This window comes from Hydra viridissima, unplaced genomic scaffold (assembly GCF_058129835.1).
Source record: "Hydra viridissima isolate aposymbiotic clone 2 unplaced genomic scaffold, HvirCarnegie_v1 scaffold_9, whole genome shotgun sequence".
Classification (NCBI taxonomy): domain Eukaryota; kingdom Metazoa; phylum Cnidaria; class Hydrozoa; order Anthoathecata; family Hydridae; genus Hydra; species Hydra viridissima.
The window spans coordinates 4,641,890-4,662,938 of record NW_028324308.1 but is presented as its reverse complement, the minus strand read 5'-3'; the positions used below and the strand labels follow the sequence as shown (position 1 = coordinate 4,662,938).

The 21,049-nt window shown below is 31.1% G+C and overlaps 1 protein-coding gene across 4 annotated transcripts; it reads right to left on the bottom strand.

Annotated features, from left to right (window-relative positions):
* Window positions 1-2,548: 2,548 nt before the first annotated feature.
* Window positions 2,549-5,936, bottom strand: LOC145185314 (uncharacterized). 4 transcript variants are annotated; one of them, XM_090098793.1, is made up of 8 exons: window positions 5,769-5,936; window positions 5,133-5,340; window positions 4,803-5,019; window positions 4,467-4,693; window positions 3,972-4,224; window positions 3,728-3,847; window positions 3,371-3,599; window positions 2,549-2,947 (listed from the first exon to the last, which is right to left on the bottom strand). In XM_090098793.1, exons 3-8 carry the CDS (start codon window positions 4,972-4,974, stop codon window positions 2,788-2,790), a joined length of 1,161 nt encoding a protein of 386 aa, XP_089954919.1. In that variant the 5' UTR covers window positions 4,975-5,019; window positions 5,133-5,340; window positions 5,769-5,936; the 3' UTR covers window positions 2,549-2,787. The 4 variants fall into 4 exon arrangements, with proteins under 4 accessions (XP_089954919.1, XP_089954917.1, XP_089954918.1 ...); XM_090098791.1 differs by having other exon boundaries at window positions 5,306-5,340; window positions 5,769-5,914; XM_090098792.1 differs by lacking the exon at window positions 5,133-5,340 and having other exon boundaries at window positions 5,769-5,917.
* Between the last annotated feature and the right edge of the window lie 15,113 nt (window positions 5,937-21,049).

Here is a 21,049-nt window from a genome sequence, read left to right as displayed (position 1 = left end):
TTTAGGACGTCTTAAATAAGACAACTTTAAGACGTTTTAAATAAGACAACTCACAGTGTTTCATTTTAGGCCAGATTAAGTCATCTTTAAGACCGATTTCAAAACGCCTTAAATTGGTCAAAAGACAACTTCTTGTCGAGTGGGCTTGTTGATTACTACGTGTTTTACTAAATGTCTATATATTTACAATCTAAAAAGAAAATTTTTAAGTTTATAATACTTTTTTAATAGGAAAAAAACGTTTTACTGATTTCATAATTACGATTTCTCCTTTTATAAACTTTTTTCGTCACATGCAAATTCCAAAATAAATAAATCAAGTCCATTACAGTTTCTGAAGGAGAGTCGGTGACTGAAAAGCTCCCTCCTCCTCAATGCACTCAAGAGCATGGCTGTGTTGATTGATATTATTTACACAGTGCTGTAGTTAAATGTTTAACCTTTGTAGGTCTTGTCTTTGATCAGATATCTTAAATATTAATCTTACAGCTTTTCTTATCAACACGCATTCAAATACAAAAGTAGCAAAAATATTGATATTTAAAGTTAAACCAATCAAAATTAATTAATTGTTTTCCACTGAGGTTTTATTTATTCTTTATTCTTATTTTACTCGTTAAAAAGATTTCTTAAAGCCGCATTAATGGGTATTTTTTCTACGGAATCCGTTTTACTAGTCAGATTAGAAAATTTTCATGTAGTTTTCAATTAAAATTATATATCTGAACAATATTTAACTTAAAATTTCAATCTTATAAGCGCTAAGTTAAATTTTCTTGAAAAAACCATGTTAGAGTAAAAAAACGGCTAAAATTTAACAAATTCACAACATTAGAACGGGAGGTAACGTGTACGAATATATACTGAGATATACTTATACTGCTTTGATACTGATATTAATATTATACCGATACCAATGTGATACGGGTATTTGCCGGTAGCCGTTACAAATCGGAAAATCGTTTAGCCTCCTTTTTTACTTTGTGATAACTCGTCGCCGCCTATTGTCAAAACCTTATTTTATTTACCACTCAACCTTGCTCAAAAAAAAGCTAACATCCACTCTGCTCGTTTAAAGTTGTCCAGACTCATTAAAAATTGTTAAATAGATTTTATCGATTTTTTCGCATTTTCTTTTACTACTGAAATCTAGTTATTGACCGAAATTCGGTTCGGCTCCGGTTCCGGCCAAAATTATGGCCGGAGCCTCAACCGAAAAACATCTTTTTGCACATTATGTCAAAAAATATTGCGCAATCTCAAACTCAAACAGGACCAAATGCACATTCATCTTCCAAAATGATGAAAGAAGTGTTAAATAATTTTTTGGATTGTCCAATTCTCAATGCCTTAGGTTTTGGAAAGACAATTAAAAAAAATTCAAATAACAAAATGAAGCTAGCATTGACTAAGGTGGCAAGAAGGTACCTCACACCACCTCCAACATCCACGGATGTTGGCAGTCTGTTTTCTTAACCTGGAGATATTCTCTCAAACGAAAGAAACAGACTCCTTCCAGAAATTTTGGAAAAACTTCTTTTTCGTCGAGAAAATCTTCCAGTTGCTGGATTCCATTATTAATTTTTTTTTATTAATTTAATGTATTGTTTAAATTGAAACAAGCTTTAAAAAAAAACAACATTGGTTTTAATCATTCGTTCACAACTGTTAGCAACTTTTTTTTAGGGATGTTAGAAATTCGCAATTTCTCAAATCTTTTTTATGACAAAAATTATTTCTATTTGTTAAATGAAGTACTTTTTACCGAGTGCAACAACTAAATTAGGTTATAAAACAAAATTTGCAGGAAAAAAAAAAGTAACAATAAAGATTTACGAAAAGAGTTGATGAGAAAAAAATCTTGTTTAACTTTGATCTTGAGCTCGTAAAAATAGCAAATCCTCAAATAGGAATATCGGAAAAAATGACCTTCTTAAAGATCTCTATCCGAAATTGCTTGAATGCGTTTTCAACACCCATTTGCACCAAAATATGTGTTAAAAACGTTTCCAATACCCGTCATTTTTTTATTTTATTATTCTTCTGTAAAACGAACTTGTTTTTTGAATAGATTCGAATAATAGAAAGTTCAAAGTTATTATAAATATAAAAGACGTGCAGCATATAAATAGTATAATCGATAGATTTACCCTTTCTAATAAATAGTCTTTCAAGCAGAGGGCTTCCAAAACTAGTACTTACAAGCATACTAGTTTTTGAAACCATCTACAAAAACTAATATTGTTGTATTTAACTTTAAGCATAATAAATAGATTTAAAAACTCTTAATGTAGAAATAAATATAGAATATTTGTAAAAATGTACCAAAAAGTAGTAAACATTTTAACTAAGAACCACGTGATCACTTTTAAAACTGTTTACTTATTTCAAATGTTATGATGATGTGAGAATTTTTTTTTTCTTTCACGCAGTGGGTTTTCAAAGCAAATTTTTTCTACAACTATTTTTATTAAAAATAAAAAAGTATACTATACACAATGCACCTCACTTCACAAACCAAAAAAAAAAACAAAAAAAACAACGGTAATATAAAAATATCCCTCACATACGGTATACTTAAAAGAATACACGGCATAAAAAGCTTCGATTAAATCACTTAAAAATGTACAGTTGAGGTGGTAAAGGTCATCGAGGTAAAGCGGATAAAAAGGAAGGAAAAACTTGTTTAAAAAAATTTACGAACTTAAAACAGTCCTCTAAAACGTCAAGTGATACCTTACATGGCTTCTTTTATGAAAGGTTCGTTGACTTTTTTGGCCTTATCTTTTATGTACGAGGGTTTAATGGCAAAGTATCGCTCTCTTCTTTTAACAAATTTTTTACTTCATTATAAACAGCGGGATTTTTCTTTTGAATAAAAGCCAGGTACTCGTGCTCACGTAATGACAATGATTTAATGACCTTTTGCCCAAACATGTCGCGTTCCCTTAAAGTAAATGGTATAAAATAGTATAAATATATTATATTATGTATAAATGTATGTATAACTTGGGTGTTTAATGTGCATATAAGTATGTTGAAATATTGGCGCCCAAACACTAGGGTAAGAAATGAGGACTTCTTCACACACCCCTCCCCGGTTTTCCAATGTACGTAGAATGTACGTAATAAAAAGAATGGTATAAAGTAGTAAACTAAAAGCAGGGATGCCTGTAATAATAAGGTATCAAGCTAATTAAGTTATATAATAATAAGACATCAACTTAATTAAGTTTTAGATTAAAGACAAATATGTTTCGCAAATGTGGACATCACGTGGTATACGTATAATGAATGGAAACCCATCACAGTAAAAACTGGAAAATAAAGGTTTTTTAAATGCATATTAAGAGGAAATTTTAAAGCTTACTGTACTCCAAAACTGCTCATTATGTATTTAACAAGTTGAACAATTAATCCAAGTATTGAAACTATAATCCCAAGTACAATGCTAAACCATAGCACAATTAGACAATATTGGTATAAAACATTTTGTGAAAGCTCGCATACAAATTTGTGATTGTTAGCAACGCTATGCTTAATATCCTTCGATGATTCGTACAACTCGCAATATCCGAAAGGTGGAAGTAAAAGGTTACCTAATTATAGAAATAGAATACAGGTATCAAGTATCAAGTACAGGTATCAAGTTACTTTCTCGTGTAATAATAAACTATTAAAAGTTTTAAGTTGTTATTGTCTTTAACAAAAAGAAATTGGTAATCACCTGGTTTAGGGTGGTCAACCATTCCCATATAGTCATAAGCTATCGAGTTTTCTAACTGTGACCATTTTATTAACTTGATTCCGTATGAGTTGAATTGACCGTGCAACAAACTGTTAAGACCTGCAATTTTGTAGAAAAACATTTTTACGAGTTTTTTACTATACGGACTATAGCTTTTGCCAGGCGTTTGGATTTCATTTTCATTGAAAGTTGATAAAAAAAAAACAAAAAACAAATTACTAACCTAACAAGGCCACGAAGTTAGCAAAAATGTACAAGATCTTAACCACTACACATAGCATCACTCTTAAGTACTGTTTGGAAGAAGGATTGATTCGCCTGTTAAAGTAGGCTTTGGTTATCTTGTTGGCATCTGGATTGTCACTTTTTAATAACTTATTTAAGCTTATAATATCACTGTTGATTGAATTGTGAAAAATGTAAGGTATGTAATATAATGCAGCAAATGCGCCAATCATAAACGGCATCCATTGGTACTGAAAGGTATTAACTTTTTATTATAGAAACTAATTTTTTTGCTAAAATAAAAAACCTTGACTTTGACAACAAATATGACAACAGGAACTTTATAGAGTATTTATCATAAAAAAACATGATGTTGAAGTATTTATTTACTCATAAATATTTATCTATTTGAATTAAAGAAAATTCTCCTCGCAAAAGCAAAAAATTAGTTTAAAAGAAAAAAAAATTCCAGACAAAAAAAGATTTTAATTACTTGCAACATAAAGGTTTTTTTCATAGGGATGCAGTCATCATTTATTGCTCCTAACTTTCCCGTAGTTGAACATAATTCTCCAGATTTTAGCATACCATCGTTGTCCATGTCTCTAGGGATACCGAAGTAAGCTACTTCGTTCATTCTGTCAGTAAGTTCTCTGTAAACATACAACCCTTGTATCCAACAAGTTTCGGACACAAAACCTCCGTCAATCGAGTTTACGCCTTAGATGAGAAAGAACAAAAACAAAAAAGATTTTAAACATCGTTTATATTCTGATATGTTACAGACGTGGTATATATATGTAATATTTAATTTTAAATTTTGCGCTACCTGGAACTATGCATTTTATAGAATCTTTATACCAACTAATGCTCATGATGATACAACAAGCAAGCATGATTTTGACCAAAAAAATTCTATTGAACTGGTCAGAATAGCAATCACTCCGTTCTTTTATCTTGACTTTGAAAAGTCCCTTCATATCCGTAGCTATCATCGCCATCTTGAGTTGTTTTTTTTAACAAACCTCTTTTTGTATTTTAAAGTTCTTAACAAAAATAAATAATGGTTAAAACTGATGCAGTATAAAATATTGAGAGAATAAGATGTATTTTAAATCGCTCATGCGACAGCAATAACACCGATAAAGAAAAGAGACACCTAGAATTAATTTAACAGCAAATATTTTGATATTTTCTTCTGACACGTGTTCAATTAAAAACAAAGGATAAGTAGCTTATCGCGCACGTAAAATCTCCCAATTTAATCTTATAATATACGCTTTCCTAGTGACTTAACGACAAATCGTCATAGAGAATCGTAACACTCGTTACCAGGACTAAGGCTTGCGGTCCACGAACTTTTCTTGCTAAACCAAATGGAAGTGCTATTACAAATTCATTCGAAATATATTATAAAATTATTAAGAAAGTTTAAGTTATATAAAAATTTGTTTAATCATCTGATTTACAACTCTCTAAGGAATATTATTTAAAATCAACCTAAAACAAATATTTATATTCCATTGCATAAGTTATGTTATAACAAAAATAATTAGATCAAAAGATTTGTAATATATGATTAAGTAAAGATACATTTTACATTTTATAAAATTGCTTTTCTGTTTTATTGCGACTAAAACTTTTAAATAAAATAAAAATAATATATTGGATGCTTCTGCATCTTAGTTTTGATATAAAACGTAATTATTTGGTGATGCAAGTGATTTCATGTAAAAGATTTAGAGCGAACAAGATGAGTTTTTAGTATTATATCGATATAAAATTAAAAAGTTACCTTTAAAAATTTTTCTTATCTAAAAGTTAACATTTATTGGTATTTATTTTAAGTAAACACCAATAAAAGCAACCGATGAACTCATCGTAGCTTCAACGAGGATAAATATATTTAATCGTTCCCTTTGACTGGATGCGCTCAGACTGAATCCGCTTAAGATTGAAAAAAAAAACAAAACTTTTCAAACAAGTTTAAAACTTGTTTTTCTTTTGATAGCGTGATTTATAACTTGACATATATTTTAAAATGTATTAGTAAGGATACGAAGTATTAGTTTCTCATGACCTTGGTTGCTAAGTGACAGCCAATAGCCAAAAAGATTTTGTTTGCATGTAAAACTTTTTGTTTACTGACATTCATACATTTCTTACTTACGTGCTGGAATAGCGACTTCTCTTTAGAATTCTTACTCGACCGGAAAAATTATAAAATGCTATTTAAAATAGTATTAAAAATATAAAAAATTTAACTTTTTTTTATTGGAGATGCAATTTGATTACGATTTTTAATGGTTGTTTAATTTCCTTTTTTTTTTGGAAAAAATTAAACAAAGTTTTTTTTATTAGAAATTCATTAAAAAAAAAATTAGCACCTATTCGGAATATTTAGGTTGATCAACACTAACTGTTCTTAAATTCTAATAAAAATAATAAACTCGATTTAAATAAACGCGTTACATTTAACGGTTTCCCCCCCCCCCCCTCCCCCCCGACCTAAAATGTTTCGGTCGAATGATTGTCAAATTGTATATTCATGTTTTTATATAAACATGCTAGTTTATAATTACATGTAGTTTTAAAGTATAAAGAAAATTATAATCATGAAGATGCGTAGATGTTTGAAAAAATGGGTTGATTTAGTGAAAAAGAATCCATATATTGTGTTAATAATGTTCGATGGGAAATGTAGCACTCAACTGTAAAAAACTATATATTTTTTATGTAATTTAATGCATTTTCATTACTTTTTTAGTTGCATTACGAGAATGAAAAGAAATCAGAAGTTTGAACTTCTTTCAATACAGTTTCATCCCATTTGAGATAATAAGCATTTTCAAAAATTTCAAAAACATTGTTTTAAAAGAATTTGGTAGGAATTGGCGTTTAGAATTGGGTAGAATAGGTGCTAAATTAGTTTGATTATGCTTTTAAGTGTCAACGAAATACGCTTTGAATTAGTTTGTTAAGCACGAGTCAAATCGCAATAATAATTGCGCTGTTACCATCATCATTCTTACTATTTGTCGGTCGCGGTTTCACGTCTTTCGTTTGTCGGGCTCTAATGAGATTTTGTTTGTCGGTAAGACTGTGAGGTCATTGAAGGTTTTTTCTTGAGTGATCGACAAGACCGTCAGAATATTTAGGTTGATCAACACTAACTAACTGTTCTTAAATTCTAATAAAAGTAATAAACTCGATTCAATCCTTTTTAAACATGTGAGCCATGTGAGTCATTGAGCTAAATTTTTTGAGTTTTTGGACATTTTTAGTTTTTAGAGTTCAGTACAGCATCTGAAATATTTGACGTAACATGAAACCTATAAGTCAGGGTTTTTTAATAATTATTTTTAAGTGGTGCTTTTTGTTTGTAGCCTCAGATGTTTGCTTTGTTCCTCTTTTGAAAAATATTTAGCTAGTCAATAATACACTTTGAAATCAATTTAAAAATTGAGTGTAATTAGAATGTGAATTTTTATTATTGTTTTGGATTCCTTTCATTTGTTTATTTTTTTTTCTTCTTAAATTTATGGTCTTTTATTTATTTTCATTATGATCTTTTATTTTCATTTAGGTGTTGGTGAGTTTGAAAATAAGTTATTGGTTCGCTCTTCGTAGTCTTTTAAATAAATTGAGTAACTTAGAGCTGAATTCTCGCTTCTATTTGTTGTTTTTATTTATTGGTTGGTTTTCAGCTTTTACCCAACGGTGAGCTGGAAGTTAAAATTCCGAATGAATATTCTTCATGCATCTATGTGGTAAACCTCTCAATCTCTGCCTAAACTGCTGCAGAGGGTAGGAGAATTCCCCCTTATTAAAAAGGAAGAGGATTGGATGTGGGTGTCTGGAAAGAAGCAAAAGAAAAAAAAGTTTACAAATGCAATTTTTAGGATGACGTAGTCATAAACCATTTCGTATAATTTTTTTAACTTAAGACATTATTTTGTTCACTTTTTGAGCTTAAGTTAAGAGGCTGCAATATTTTCTTTTTTTTTTTTTTTTTTTTTTTTTTTTTTTTTTTTTGATAGATTTTATTTGGTCTTCAATTTTCTGAAATTAATTCTCCTTATTGAAGCTGTTCTTTTTTAAAAAAAAAAAGATTAATTTTATTTCTAATTTGATTTTTCTTTTTCTATTCTAATGCTTAATTTAAGAATTAAAGTTGTTTGGGTTGGTACTACTCCTGTTAAGAAAGATATTTTTAGAACGTTCTAAAGGTGGGTTTGGGGGTCATTTTTAAAGAGATGGACATAAGATTAAACGTGAAAGAAGTACATATAAAAATATCAAGTGTTTCACCCATTAGTGTTTCTTGATCTAAAGATAAACCAATATTTAATGGGTACATGTTAACTACTTTTTTAAGTTTGTTGTTGGATTTTGATTTTGTACAGTGAATGTATATGTAGATATCTTGAGATTTTTGTTTTTATCACATTATTCTTTAGGTTGTTGTTTATGGAAAATTTTATTTTTCATTTCATCTTAGCTTAACTTAAGCTTTTAAAATTGTCTTTCTTCGTAAATATTTTGTATTCTGCACATGTACCCTCTCTGTTCTGGGTATGTGAAGGAAGAGGGGGGAGAGGGAGGGAAAGGTATTTGATGATTGTTAGGACTATATTTAGGAGAGTAAAGAGAGTATTTTTTCCTATTACACAAGTAGGTGGGTGTCTGAGTAGAAGGAGATATGATAAGAAAATTGGTGGAGAGGGTGGCAATATTTCATTTGTTTAATGTACCAGCACTTAACTTTATTGCCTATTTAGATAATATTCTGCAATTTTTTTCTATTACTATACTTTACTATTTTCTACTTTTGCCTATTTTAAAAAGTGGTAAGGGGTCATTTTCTTAAAATTTTAGACGAGGAGGAAAACATTTTTAGATGAAAGAAGAGTATTTACACGAGAATACATCATGATAAAGTAGTGTGATTTGAACACGAGTTTATTGTATTCATCGTCTATAGTTGCTTGATTAAATAAAGCGTTATCGAATGAGTCGATATTCCACGGGTACCCTTACGAAAAAATCCCCATCCAAAAATTATTCGCTTATCGTGTTCACCTTTCGACACTTAAAAGATTATTCGCTTATCGTGTTCACCTTTCGACACTTAAAAGATTATTCGCTTATCGTGTTCACCTTTTGACACTTAAAAGATTATACCTTATATTTCTCTTGGTCCTTTTTTTTTTTGGTTGTGGAATAATTAAAGTTCCAAAAGAACCGCAATTACCATATAAGTTACAAGAAAGTAAGAATTTATCATGAGTATGTTAGGTTACTTTTGATAACTGCAGCAGGCTGCAAGAGTAGCTTCTCGGCCTAATGACTAAGATCAAGTGCAGCGAGCTGGCTAGGCTGGTGTGTTTGTATTTAACTGATACTTTTCTTTTTATTATTATTATTATTTTTTCGCCCATTCCTCAAAGGGGAGGCAAACTCAGGGTCGACGTGCTACTGGATCTTCCCTGGAGAGGTTTGGGCAGTCTGCAAGGCAGTTGCTGGAGGACTTAAAACACTACAATACCTCAAGAGTATATGAACAGGGCGTAATGTACAAACTTGATTTCATCGCTTCATACCTAATACCAGAGTATTCCAGCTTCATACCAGAGCATACGACATTGTATTTTCTTGACTTTTACAGTGGAAAACGCTTCTGTTCGCTCAACTAAAATTCACTTTGAAAAACGAGGCGTTGAATTGAACGAGAGTGTTGAGATAAATGAGTGTTAAAGTGGCACCTAAACGAAACGGGGGAAAGAATTCAAGGCACTTTAATACTCTGTGTTTTCTTTTGGCTTTAAACAATTCTTAAAACACAGCAATAAATTAGACTATAGTCTATATGTGGGCTCTCCATTTAATTACATGAGTCAAGGGCTTTAAAAACCAATGAGTACCCAATTTAAAAGAATAATTCCCTGGAAAGAGATTTTCGACTTGGAATTGAAAATAATATTAATCCCGCTTTACAAAGAATAAGGATGTGCAAGTAAATAAAGGTTGAATAGCATTATTTCTATTACACAGTTTCTTGCATCCCAATCATTAGCAATGCGAGGTACAATCGAAAGGACTAATGACCAACACCTCTTCAAGTTTTGAAACTGTTGGAATTATTGGCAAAATTTGATCAAACAGCCGCAGACCACTTAAAAAGCTATTTAAGTCACGGTATTTAAAATGAGATATACAAGATTTCAAAAGAAATTAAACTCCATACAGTTTACCAGATAAAAGTAAATATTATTCAATAATGTAGATTGCACATCTGATCAAAACCGTGAAACAAAATCAAACAATGTAGGATATATAGTACAGGGTTCAATTAGGAAAAAGATGCTTATGATGGCATGGGGCTTATAATGGTATATTAATCATATTTCCTAATGTATTAGTTTTGGTGCCCATGTTATTAAACCTACACGTGTATATATACAGGTGAAAATAAATCCCTTTTGCAAAAATAATCTTTTTGAAGTTAAAAGACATAAATTTTAGAATGTCGTGTTGTAGTTTTAATGCCCTTTTATATTTTGGATAACGAATTTATCATATATCATACAGAAAGAAAATTTTCATGCATTTCATCTGCAGATTTCGTACATTTATTAGAATACTTGTTTAATTTTATGCTTAGAATAATGAAGACACAGTTTTTTTAGATAAAAATGGAGACATTGATGACACATTGATGAACTCCCCATGATGACACATTGATGAATTGCCCATATTGGCATAGAGATTCATCATTGGAGCCATCATAGGAGTTAATCATTGCAAAAAATTAAACGGGCGTATGCAGCACTTTTTTTTTTCAAAAAGTCTGGAGAAAAAGTGCTTTTACACACAGCATGTATGTATGTATGTATGTATGTATGTATGTATGTATGTATGTATGTATGTATGTATGTATGTATGTATGTATGTATGTATGTATGTATGTATGTATGTATGTATGTATGTATGTATGTATGTATGTATGTATGTATGTATGTATGTATGTATGTATGTATGTATGTATGTATGTATGTATGTATGTATGTATGTATGTATGTATGTATGTATGTATGTATGTATGTATGTATGTATGTATGTATGTATGTATGTATGTATGTATGTATGTATGTATGTATGTATGTATGTATGTATGTATGTATGCATGTTTTGGTTTTCGTGCACAGTGTATACACTGTGTCCAACCAATTGATGTTGGACTTTTCGGCCTATTCATTCGGTTCATACATTGCTGATATAACATCCAGTTAGAGTTGTTAGATTTTCAAGTAGCTGGTCTTTAAAACAATACATCTAAAAAGTACTAGATCCGCTAATGCTGTGAATGCTTTTACAAAAACTGGAATCCAAATATTTTTGTGAATTAGCAGAAGGAAACGATGAGCAAGCTGAATACAAAAATTTGAAAATTATACATTATACAATACATTCGGAAATAAGCTCTTTCATATCAGAAGCTTCCATCTTGATTGAATCTTCTGTTTCAACGCAAAGGCTAAGTTCTAGTTTACAAAAGTTGTCTATCGTACCTTTAACAATTCCCAAAATAGAATTAAATTGAGAACAAAAACATAGAAAAACTGGACCCCCTGAATGCTTCACCAAACGTCTAAGAACTTAAAAGGTAAATGGAAAAGATAACAAGAAAAAGGAAATTTGTTAGAAAAGCAAAAAGAAAGATGATAGTTGAAGAAAAATACTGTGGAGAGCACTGTAGAGAGCACTGTGGAGAGCAAAACAATTTTAAAGCTGAAACATTTGTGATAAACTTTATTTGCTACCTTGTTTTTAAAAAACATGGATTTAGCGTCAAAAATGAAGATCTAGATATTTTTGTTTATAGAAGATTGAAGATAGAAGGTGAAAAAAAAAGATTTATAGACCATAAACTTATTTTTAACTTTTTAAATGATATGTTGTTAATCATAGTAAAAATTATAATAATGAAAATAATAATAATTCCGAAGATCGCTATTATTATTTTGCATACTAGAGGGAATACAATCATTTCAAAAAAAGTTATTTAAAAAGCTTTCAAGTAATGACTCTTCGAAATGTTTAAGTTAAGTATGCCATCATTGGCACCTTTCCCCTAGTGGTAAATTTGAAATCAGAAAATATTTTATTGGATTTGTTGCAGTCTTAAGCACATCTGGAGATAGGTTACCAAATAAAATTCTTAAATACCAACCATATTCCCATTGAAGATGGATATAATAATGACGTCAATATGAAAGGGAAAAAAAGTCCTATCTCAAAGAAGAATAATGGAAATTATTCCGCGATTTACGTTTATTTTACGTTCTTGTCACTTAAATCAGTTCTTAACGATGTATTCTCTGCCTCGGGGGAAGTGTAAAACCTTTTTATCAATATTCAAAAAATATTACTTTTAATGTCAGAGGTTTTCGCCAGAAGAAATTTTAGCGTAACTGTGAAATTTAGCAAATTTATTTAAATTTAATAGATAGATCCACAAAATACGCCAATAATTTCTGGCAATAAAGTACGTCAATCAACGATTGATTATATATGCATACTGATGGTATTGAAATTTGTGAAGAAATAATAAATTTGGCTAAGACTATCAGCATTTAAATAAAATTATAATAAAAAATTCAATTACGTATATAGTGTGTAAATAATAATGGATTAGGTTATAAAATTTCAAAAACGATTTGGAAACCTATGATTACATTAAAGTGGTATAAAAATAAATTACTTCTTTCGCTGTTTAAAATTTGTAATATTTTACTTACAAAGCTATTTACGAAATTTTGTTTAAATTTACTTAAATGAAAACACGAAATAAAAAAGTTCTATTGTTTTGATAGTTTAAAATTTGTTATCGTGATCAACTAAAACTTCTGTGGTTTACAACTACACAAGAAAAGATAATGGCTTGTGCAATTTCAAAAAACACTAAGTTCTTAATTTAGATGTTCCGATAACAATAACTAATTTAAAATATGAAATTACTTCCTGAATTTCATATTTTATTTGTTTTCATGGGAAAATGGATTTTCCTCAAAGCTTAGATTTCCTAACCACGCATTTCTTGAATAAGTTCTACGTCATTTGGATTCGTTGGGAAAAGTCAAGACTGCAAGTTTTTTACGGTCTTTTAAAAAAATACCGGATTTAAAGACTTTCAATACTCCAAGCTCTTCAATGTGGGAAAATTTTTCAAAATTTCTCTTTCTCTCTAACTCTCTCTCTCTAACTCTCTCTCTCTCTCTCTCTCTCTCTCCCTCTCTCTCTCTCTCTCTCTCTCCCTTTCTAAAAACATCTCAATCACTTTTCCTTGTAATGTAAAGACACCCAAGGCAAACTGATTTTAGATTCAGATTCAGATTTGTCGCTTCCATTATACTTTAGATGTTCTGTCACAAAGGAATTGTCAGTGAATATTGCTAGAGCTTTTTCGGCCATGAGAAGTTCAAAAATTCGATTAGGGTCCAGAATCCAGTCCTTGTTATTTTGATCTATATTGATATTCTTAAAATCTAGTTTCTCAAACTCTATTTACTTAGTGTAATTTAAAAAAAAACGCTTTTACTTGTCGCTAAAGAATTGAAATTATTTAATTGCAAATTTTTTTTACTTACTGAATTGTTTGTTTGTGTTTTTTTTTGGAAAGTCCTAAACATTTTTAGAGATTGGAGAAAAAAGAGGTGTTCCTATTGAAACTCAATTCAGAGTTGTAAGTCTTGAAATTACTCCTTTGATTGGTTGCTTTTAGAAAAAAGTTGAAAGCTTTGGATTTTTTCGTTTTATTGCAGCTCTTGTTGTCAGTTTTTCTTGTTGATATATTTTTTGAATCCATGCTTATTTTTAAGGTCGCACATTCAATATAAGAACTGCAAGTAACTGTTATTCCGTTGTTAAGGTGCAATGTTCAAGCATCTGACATTTTTTGTCCAAAAGCAAACGAACTGTTGCTTTCCTCAATGTGTAAAATTATAAACAAAATCTACACAAAGCCAAACAAATCAGTTTAAAGAGGACGCTTGAAGGTCACTTAAAATATATAAATTTACTTTCAAATACTATTAATACAATCTATAGGGTGTGGTTATTGGTTTTTAAAAATATCAGTTTATCTTTTTATAAGTTTGGAAAAAAATTGGAAAACGTACGGTTCGTCCCACTCCATACGTAGGGTAAAAAAAGTTATACAAAACTTCATAATATTTGATAATAAAAAATTTTCTTAAGAGTATAAACATACATAAATGTATAATTTAACCTAAAAATAGTTTGAGGGAGTAGAAACTTATATTTAATAAACTATATTTTAAACATTTTAAAATTTACGTTTTTTAAAGTTATCAAATTTAAAAACGTAAATTTTTAAAAGACAACCCAAGCTTAAAAATTTTTTTTAGGAACAAAATACATAATTAGACCCTTACCCCAGCACAAAGAAAATATGCTCCCTGTTCACATGATACACAGTCACAGTCCATCAATCGAAGTTGAACTCATCACAACACAGACACTTTTTATTTTTGTTGGTTTTTTACGAAGACTTTTTCTTGGTTTTGCATTTTTATTTTTATCAAATTATAAAAAACGTTTTAATTTTCGGTTTGCTGCACTTATGTTTGCTGCTAATGCTCATTTTTGTACGGTGATTCTGTGAAAATTGATGCTTTTTTATCTCCTACATAAACATGAAACAATTTTACTATTTAAAAAAATAGATAAATACATACCATGTTTTTATAGATTCCTTTCTTTCAACCTGGATACAAACAAATCTCCACCAGCTTTTGGAAGATTTAAATCTCTAAGTAGATCTTATCTGATTATCTGATATTTCCATGTTGACTTGATCTAAAGTTGGTAGAAATGGAATAGCCATATGTTCATCATGCGATACCAGTTCAATTGATGATGGTATGATAAGATAATTTTTTTGCTTAGTGTAATTATTATACCCAGTTTTTTTGCTACTGTAAATATATAATAAATTACTAAAAAGAAAAGAAAATTACCTTTGTTTTAGCTTTAACTAAATTTTCAGTTTCTGACAAATTTTTTACTCTTCTTTCAAGATAATTTGAGGACCAAAAGATCAGCATTTCTGAGGTCATCTTTTGTATTGTAATATGGTAGTATTACAAATTCAAAAAATCTTTAGACCATGAATGATAATTAGTTTTTCTTTTTTTAATGCCTAACCAGTTTAGATGTTACATGCCTCTACTTTACCCAGGTATCCAAGGTAATTCAAGTAAAACTAGAACAAAAATTGCTGACTTTCATACCCTCTTTCAAATTTGGTACAATTTCTAATTACAATAATAAAAGAGAAAATTTTAAACCATATTGGCTTCATAAGGGCGGCAACTTAGAATTATTTAGCTTCATTAAAAATGGAGTATTTTTTCATATTTTAATTTTTATTTATTAAAGTTATGCATTTTAAAGTTGTTATAACAAAATGTTTACTTAACATGTCATATTGTGGAAAATTATATATTTTCCACAATATGACACGTTATACACGAGATAATAATGTAGACAATCATTATTTTTTATGGTAGCATCAATACTGGCAACAAAATTTTCACCTGGAACCCAGAGAATACTAATCAAGTATTAGTCGTTGATAAGAAATGCTTAGGTAAGGGGGCAGATTTAAACCTCCCTGTCAGTCTCTCTGTCTGCCTCGCAAAGCATCTGGTAGTGGTTATCATTTTTGCATAAAATGAAGACTAAAACTCTGATTTTTAATACTTCAGCTTTTTGTTTTCTAATATTATCCGATGAGATGGACCTGCCAGTAAAATCTTTACTTTCTGACGCTTACCCATAATCATTGAAAAGCTGACATAAACTGGTGAAAACTTTTCGTTCGTTCCTGGTTTTATTTTTCAACTGAAAAATGGTTTTTTCAGCACTTTTTTTAGTAGCACATGTTTCATAAGTAAAAACAAAATTTTCGCAGTTTGATTTCTACAAAGGCAAATAAATGAAGGTCACAGGAAAACTCACAACATATTTTAAAAATTTTCAAATTACAGTTGGTCTCGAACTCTCAGGGAACCGGATAAAAAATTCGGGTTATCAAGAGTTCCATATATCGAGAAAGGCATCCGCTAAAAACACTTCATTTTTTATCTGATTAAAACTAATTTCTACCAGGCTACAAACTTCAGAAAAAATATATAACCCTGGGTTGCTTCAAATAATCTATTCTTGGACTGCACAAGGATTTAATTCTCGCAAACGGTCAAGCTCTTTTGTCAAAGATTTGAATGGATTATTATCAGCTTCTAGTTTGATTTGCTGATAACAGATTTTTTAAAACAACCATGACAGTCTCCTTTGACACAGCATTCCAAGAAGAAACAAGATTTTTGATTACTTGAAGGATAGAAACTTTCTTGATACCTTGATACATAGACGCAAAATGTTTCGACAGTAATGAGCTTTAAAACTTCTTATTACGCCTTTTCACATCAGCAGAAAAGCCAGGTGTGGTGTTGGAGAAACAACAAGTTGATGTTGCTTAGCTCTTCAATGAGCGGACCAAACTCAGTATTGATGTCAAAAGATTAGTTTCATTCGGTGGGGCGCTCATACCAATTGTCAGTGAGGCACTTTCGCCAAAGATGGTTTTAAAGCTGGTGCCATTCCTAAAAATAACAACAGAAAAATCGAAACTTGACTTGAATGAAACGTTGGAAAATCAACATTTTAGTGGTCACTAATCTTTTCAAAAAAAGAGTCGTGAAAAAGATAAGTCTGAGTTACGACAGTTGCTTTTTGAAATTGATTAAGTATCCCTAGAGAGCACAGGTGTTCAAATATTATTTGGATGTTTGATAGGACGTATGTTGATCGGACGTCTGTGTTTGTTAACAATATGAAATTTGTCTAAAAACACTAACGCAACACATGATACCAAAAAAAATTGTTCAATTAACAATTTGGAACACTAAAGTATTTGAAGAATTTACCTAATAACTTCACAAAAGATCTTTATAACTTCACAAAAGATCTTTATAACTTCACAAAAGATCTTTATAACTTCACAAAAGATCTTTATAACTTCACAAAAGATCTTTATAACTTCACAAAAGATCTTTATAACTTCACAAAAGATCTTTATAACTTCACAAATGATCTTGGCTTCAAAAAGGTATCATAACAAGTTCAGCGATGTTAAAGTGTTTACAAAAATGAAAAAATGGGATAATAAAAATATATATTTAAAAAATAAAATGGTATCAAGTAGAAATTTCATAAATCATAGTATTTTATTTTAAAATACAAAGTTAATAATGCCTCTCGGTGACAAAGTAACATTCTGCCGAACTTAAGAGGCGGAAGCCGTTAGTAACCGACTCCTAAAGCTTTTTTTTGCCAGAAGATATTTTGGTGGCAAGATGATTTGGACGATGCCTCCTGTGCCTTCTGTCTCCCAGCTAGTGACGGCTGCTAAAATGAAGGCGAAATTTTTCCCTTCCGCTGCCAGAAGAAATGAAGACAAAGCACGAAACTTTCATTTCAAAAAAAATGATTTCAACATTTGTTTTTAAATTGACAGGCAATTTAATGACTAATTAGGTGTAAGTATTGAAAATTTAAGATCGAAACTGCGTTTTGTATAATTTATTGCAAAACTTTGACTGTTTTAAAAAAACTATGATTTTATCAGTGGTTTATTTTTTCTAAACCTATCAAATAAATAAAAGGTTTCATTTTCAAAAAAATAAATATAAAAAATTGGAAACTTTACTTAAGTTCCACAGATGAAAAAATCATTTCGACGAAAATTTTCAATATGTAATTAAACTGTCAGTTTTTGATGGGATCAAAGTTTGAAATTTTTATCCGTCATATAAAAACTTAAACTTTTTGACCATAACATTTAATTCTTAATTTTGATCATTAGCTATTGATAAAAAATGTGGAAAAACGCAACACCTTATTATATAACACTGCACAACAGATTTTTAAAAAAGTCTTGCTTCCTGAAAAACTTTAGGTGATTGTGACAGGTACCTATAGGGTATGCACAAATATAGTTTTTGGTTTTACTGCATCACGTAGGAACTCTAAGAAATAGACATTTATATGTTTACCTATTTAATCACGTTTATGTTTCGCATGAGCCATTACGTTCAACAGAATTAAAAATATTTTGCTCCTGATTCTCTTCTGTATTCAACTTCTGGTGCATCACGTTACAGTGTCCAACAGTAGTCAGCAAGCATTGACGGATTCCAGTTGCCCTGGTATTGTTTCTCCATTGTAGCAATGTCCTGGTGAAACCGCTCACTGTGTTCGGCACTGACAGCACCGAGATTCACGGGGAAGAAGTCCAAGTGCGAGTGAAGGAATGAACCTTGAGTGACATGTTGCACTTCATTTTCTGGATAAGTTTGTCTACGACTTCAACGCAGTTTGGCGCTCTGTAATTGCCCAGGAAATTGTCAACAAAGTCTTTAAAGGCTTTGCAGGCATTTTTTTCCTGGCCAACTAACAGCTCTTCAAACCGCTTGTCACTCATAACATGTCTGATCTGTGGACCAACAAAAATGCATTCTTTGATCTTCACATCACTTATTCTTGGAAACATCTGTCTTAAATAGCGAAAACCTTCACCTTCTTTGTTCAGTGCTTTCACAAAATTCTTCATGAGTCCAAGCTTTATGTGTAGAGGAGGCAAAAATATCTTTGCTGGCTCGACAAGTGGTTCGTGTGCAACATTTTTTTGTCCTGGAAATAACTTTTTGTGGAGTGGCCAGCTCTGTCGACAATAATGTGACTCTTTGGCCCGGCTGTCCCATTCACAGATGAAACAACAGTACTTGGTATAGCCAAGCTGCAGTCCCAGTAGCAGAGCAACGACTTTCAGATCTCCACAGATATTCCAGTTGTAACTGCTATTCTTGACGTGCTTGAGCAACAGTTCCATATTCTCATATGTTTCTTTCATGTGTATCGCGTAGCCAACAGGTACTGACGGATAAACGTTGCCATTGTGTAGCAGAACAGCTTTCAGGCTTAGCATTGACGAATCAATGAAGAGACGCCACTCTTCTGGATTGTGATCACAACCCAAGGCCGAGAACAATCCTTCAATGTTACAACAGAAACAGAGACTGTCGACTTGAGCAAAAAATTTGGTAATATAATGGTGCCGGCTTCTGAACATAAAAATTTTCGTACCTGGTGACAGCAGACACCATCCCTGCAGCCTGGAACCCAGCAACTCGGCTTTTACTTTTGACAGACCCAAATCTCTAACCAAAACGTTAAATTCTGACTGTGTTGTTAGATATGGATCACCTGATGAGCAAGGTTCAAAATCTGGATCAATGTCACTTTCAGTAACCTGCACTGGAGTTTCTTCATCTGGTTCATCTAAAGTCAAATCCTCTGGTGGTTTCGAAATTGGGAGACTGTCGTCATCTGGCACAGGTCTCATTGCTGAAGGCAAATTAGGATATTCAATTGACTCCTTGTTTTTGGAAGAGAAACCAGATATATTTGTCAAACAAAATTAACAGTCCATCAAATGGTCTTTTTGTTCTCCCCAGATCATCGGTACAGCAAACGGTATACTCTTACGAGTGTCTCTGAGCCAGGCTCTTAGATTTACACCGCATGTTGTGCAACAAATGTGAGGCGCCCATTCCTTGTCTTGGTCACCAACTTTGCAGCAAAAACACAGATGATAAGCTTTCTTCACAAGAGCAGTTATAGAACGTCTCTTAGACGCAAGTGTATATTTGCCACAGATATATCAGAATGTATCGCGGCTGTTACAACATTGACAAGACATATCGCCAGACAGCAAAACGGCTATAGCATTAAATTTACTTACTCTTATATTGATACAGACACTGTACTTTACTATAGTGATGCACACACACACTAGCTGCACAAACTGTTGCTGATGAGTAACTAACTGGAGTGAGATGTTTGGATATAAATTTAAGCAAAAACTTAGATAAAATTTAAGATTTCTCTTAAAAGGTACGTGATACGTAAATTTTGATGTGATATTTGTGATCAGCAACCAAAAATCTTTAAGAAACACCTAACAGTGTTCAAGAAGCAAAAAATGTGTTGTGCGGTGAAATCATTAAAAAATTTATGAAAATTAATTTGTTTTAATGTCGGCTCGTGAACTTATGGGACTCTTTCTGGGAGCATATATTCTAAATTTTTGCTTTCACCGACCAGGGGCATGTCATGAGGCTAGATTTCTTGCTGATGAATTTACATTCTAATCTTATAGATGACCCAAGACATCCACAGCATAATAAATAAACAAAAAAAGCATAAAATGAAGGAAGCCAGCACTTTATCTGTTATGTGCCCAGATTCCTAAAAAGCTTTTTTGATGTAAATGCTCCAGCAAATGATCTCTTGGCTATTAAAATTTCCTATGCTATAAGGAAGTACAGAACTGGAAAATGTATTTAATAGAAAAGCCATTTGATTTTCAAATAGTTTGATGTTTGCAAGAAAAGGCATTGAAAGTTGGGTTAGTGATGAAAATCTTTCTACTAACACTCATTTCCAAGATTTCATCAAAATACTGAGAAACTTTACAGTGGTAAACGATGGAGTGGAACGGAACATAAAGTTAATCCAAGTCATTTTTAATGTCACAAGAGATGAAGATCACCCTCAAAAAGTGCTTATTGTATCACGGAAGAACCGAAAAGTTTTTTCAATAACCAAATAAGAGTTAATAAATGTTAAGCTTATATATTGTTATAAGGTTATTATAAGACATGTGCCAGAAAAAAGGATAATTATTCAACTATTTTTTTTCGATATTGAATGTTACATATATTTTGAAAGTACGTATATTAATATTCTTAAATTTCACTTAAGTTTGTGAAGTTGTGTACATAAGAACGCACGCACTTTGCGTTTAAAACTCAACATCAGCTTTTGCACGGTCTTCGGCTGGACTTTCTTGCAAGCTCTAATCCATTTATTTTTGAAGTTTTGATGTTTTAGCTTCTTTTACATTGAACCTCAGTTTTTCTTTGACAA

Excerpts from the sequence above, each read along its gene's own strand:
- LOC145185314 (XM_090098793.1), bottom strand. The coding sequence starts at position 4,974 with ATGGCGATGATAGCTACGGATATGAAGGGACTTTTCAAAGTCAAGATA. Across the intron at positions 3,848-3,971 it reads TAACTTCGTGGCCTTGTTAG|GTCTTAACAGTTTGTTGCAC; the intron begins GTTAGTAATTTG and ends ACAAAATTGCAG. Across the intron at positions 3,600-3,727 it reads GGTTGACCACCCTAAACCAG|GTAACCTTTTACTTCCACCT; the intron begins GTGATTACCAAT and ends TTCTATAATTAG.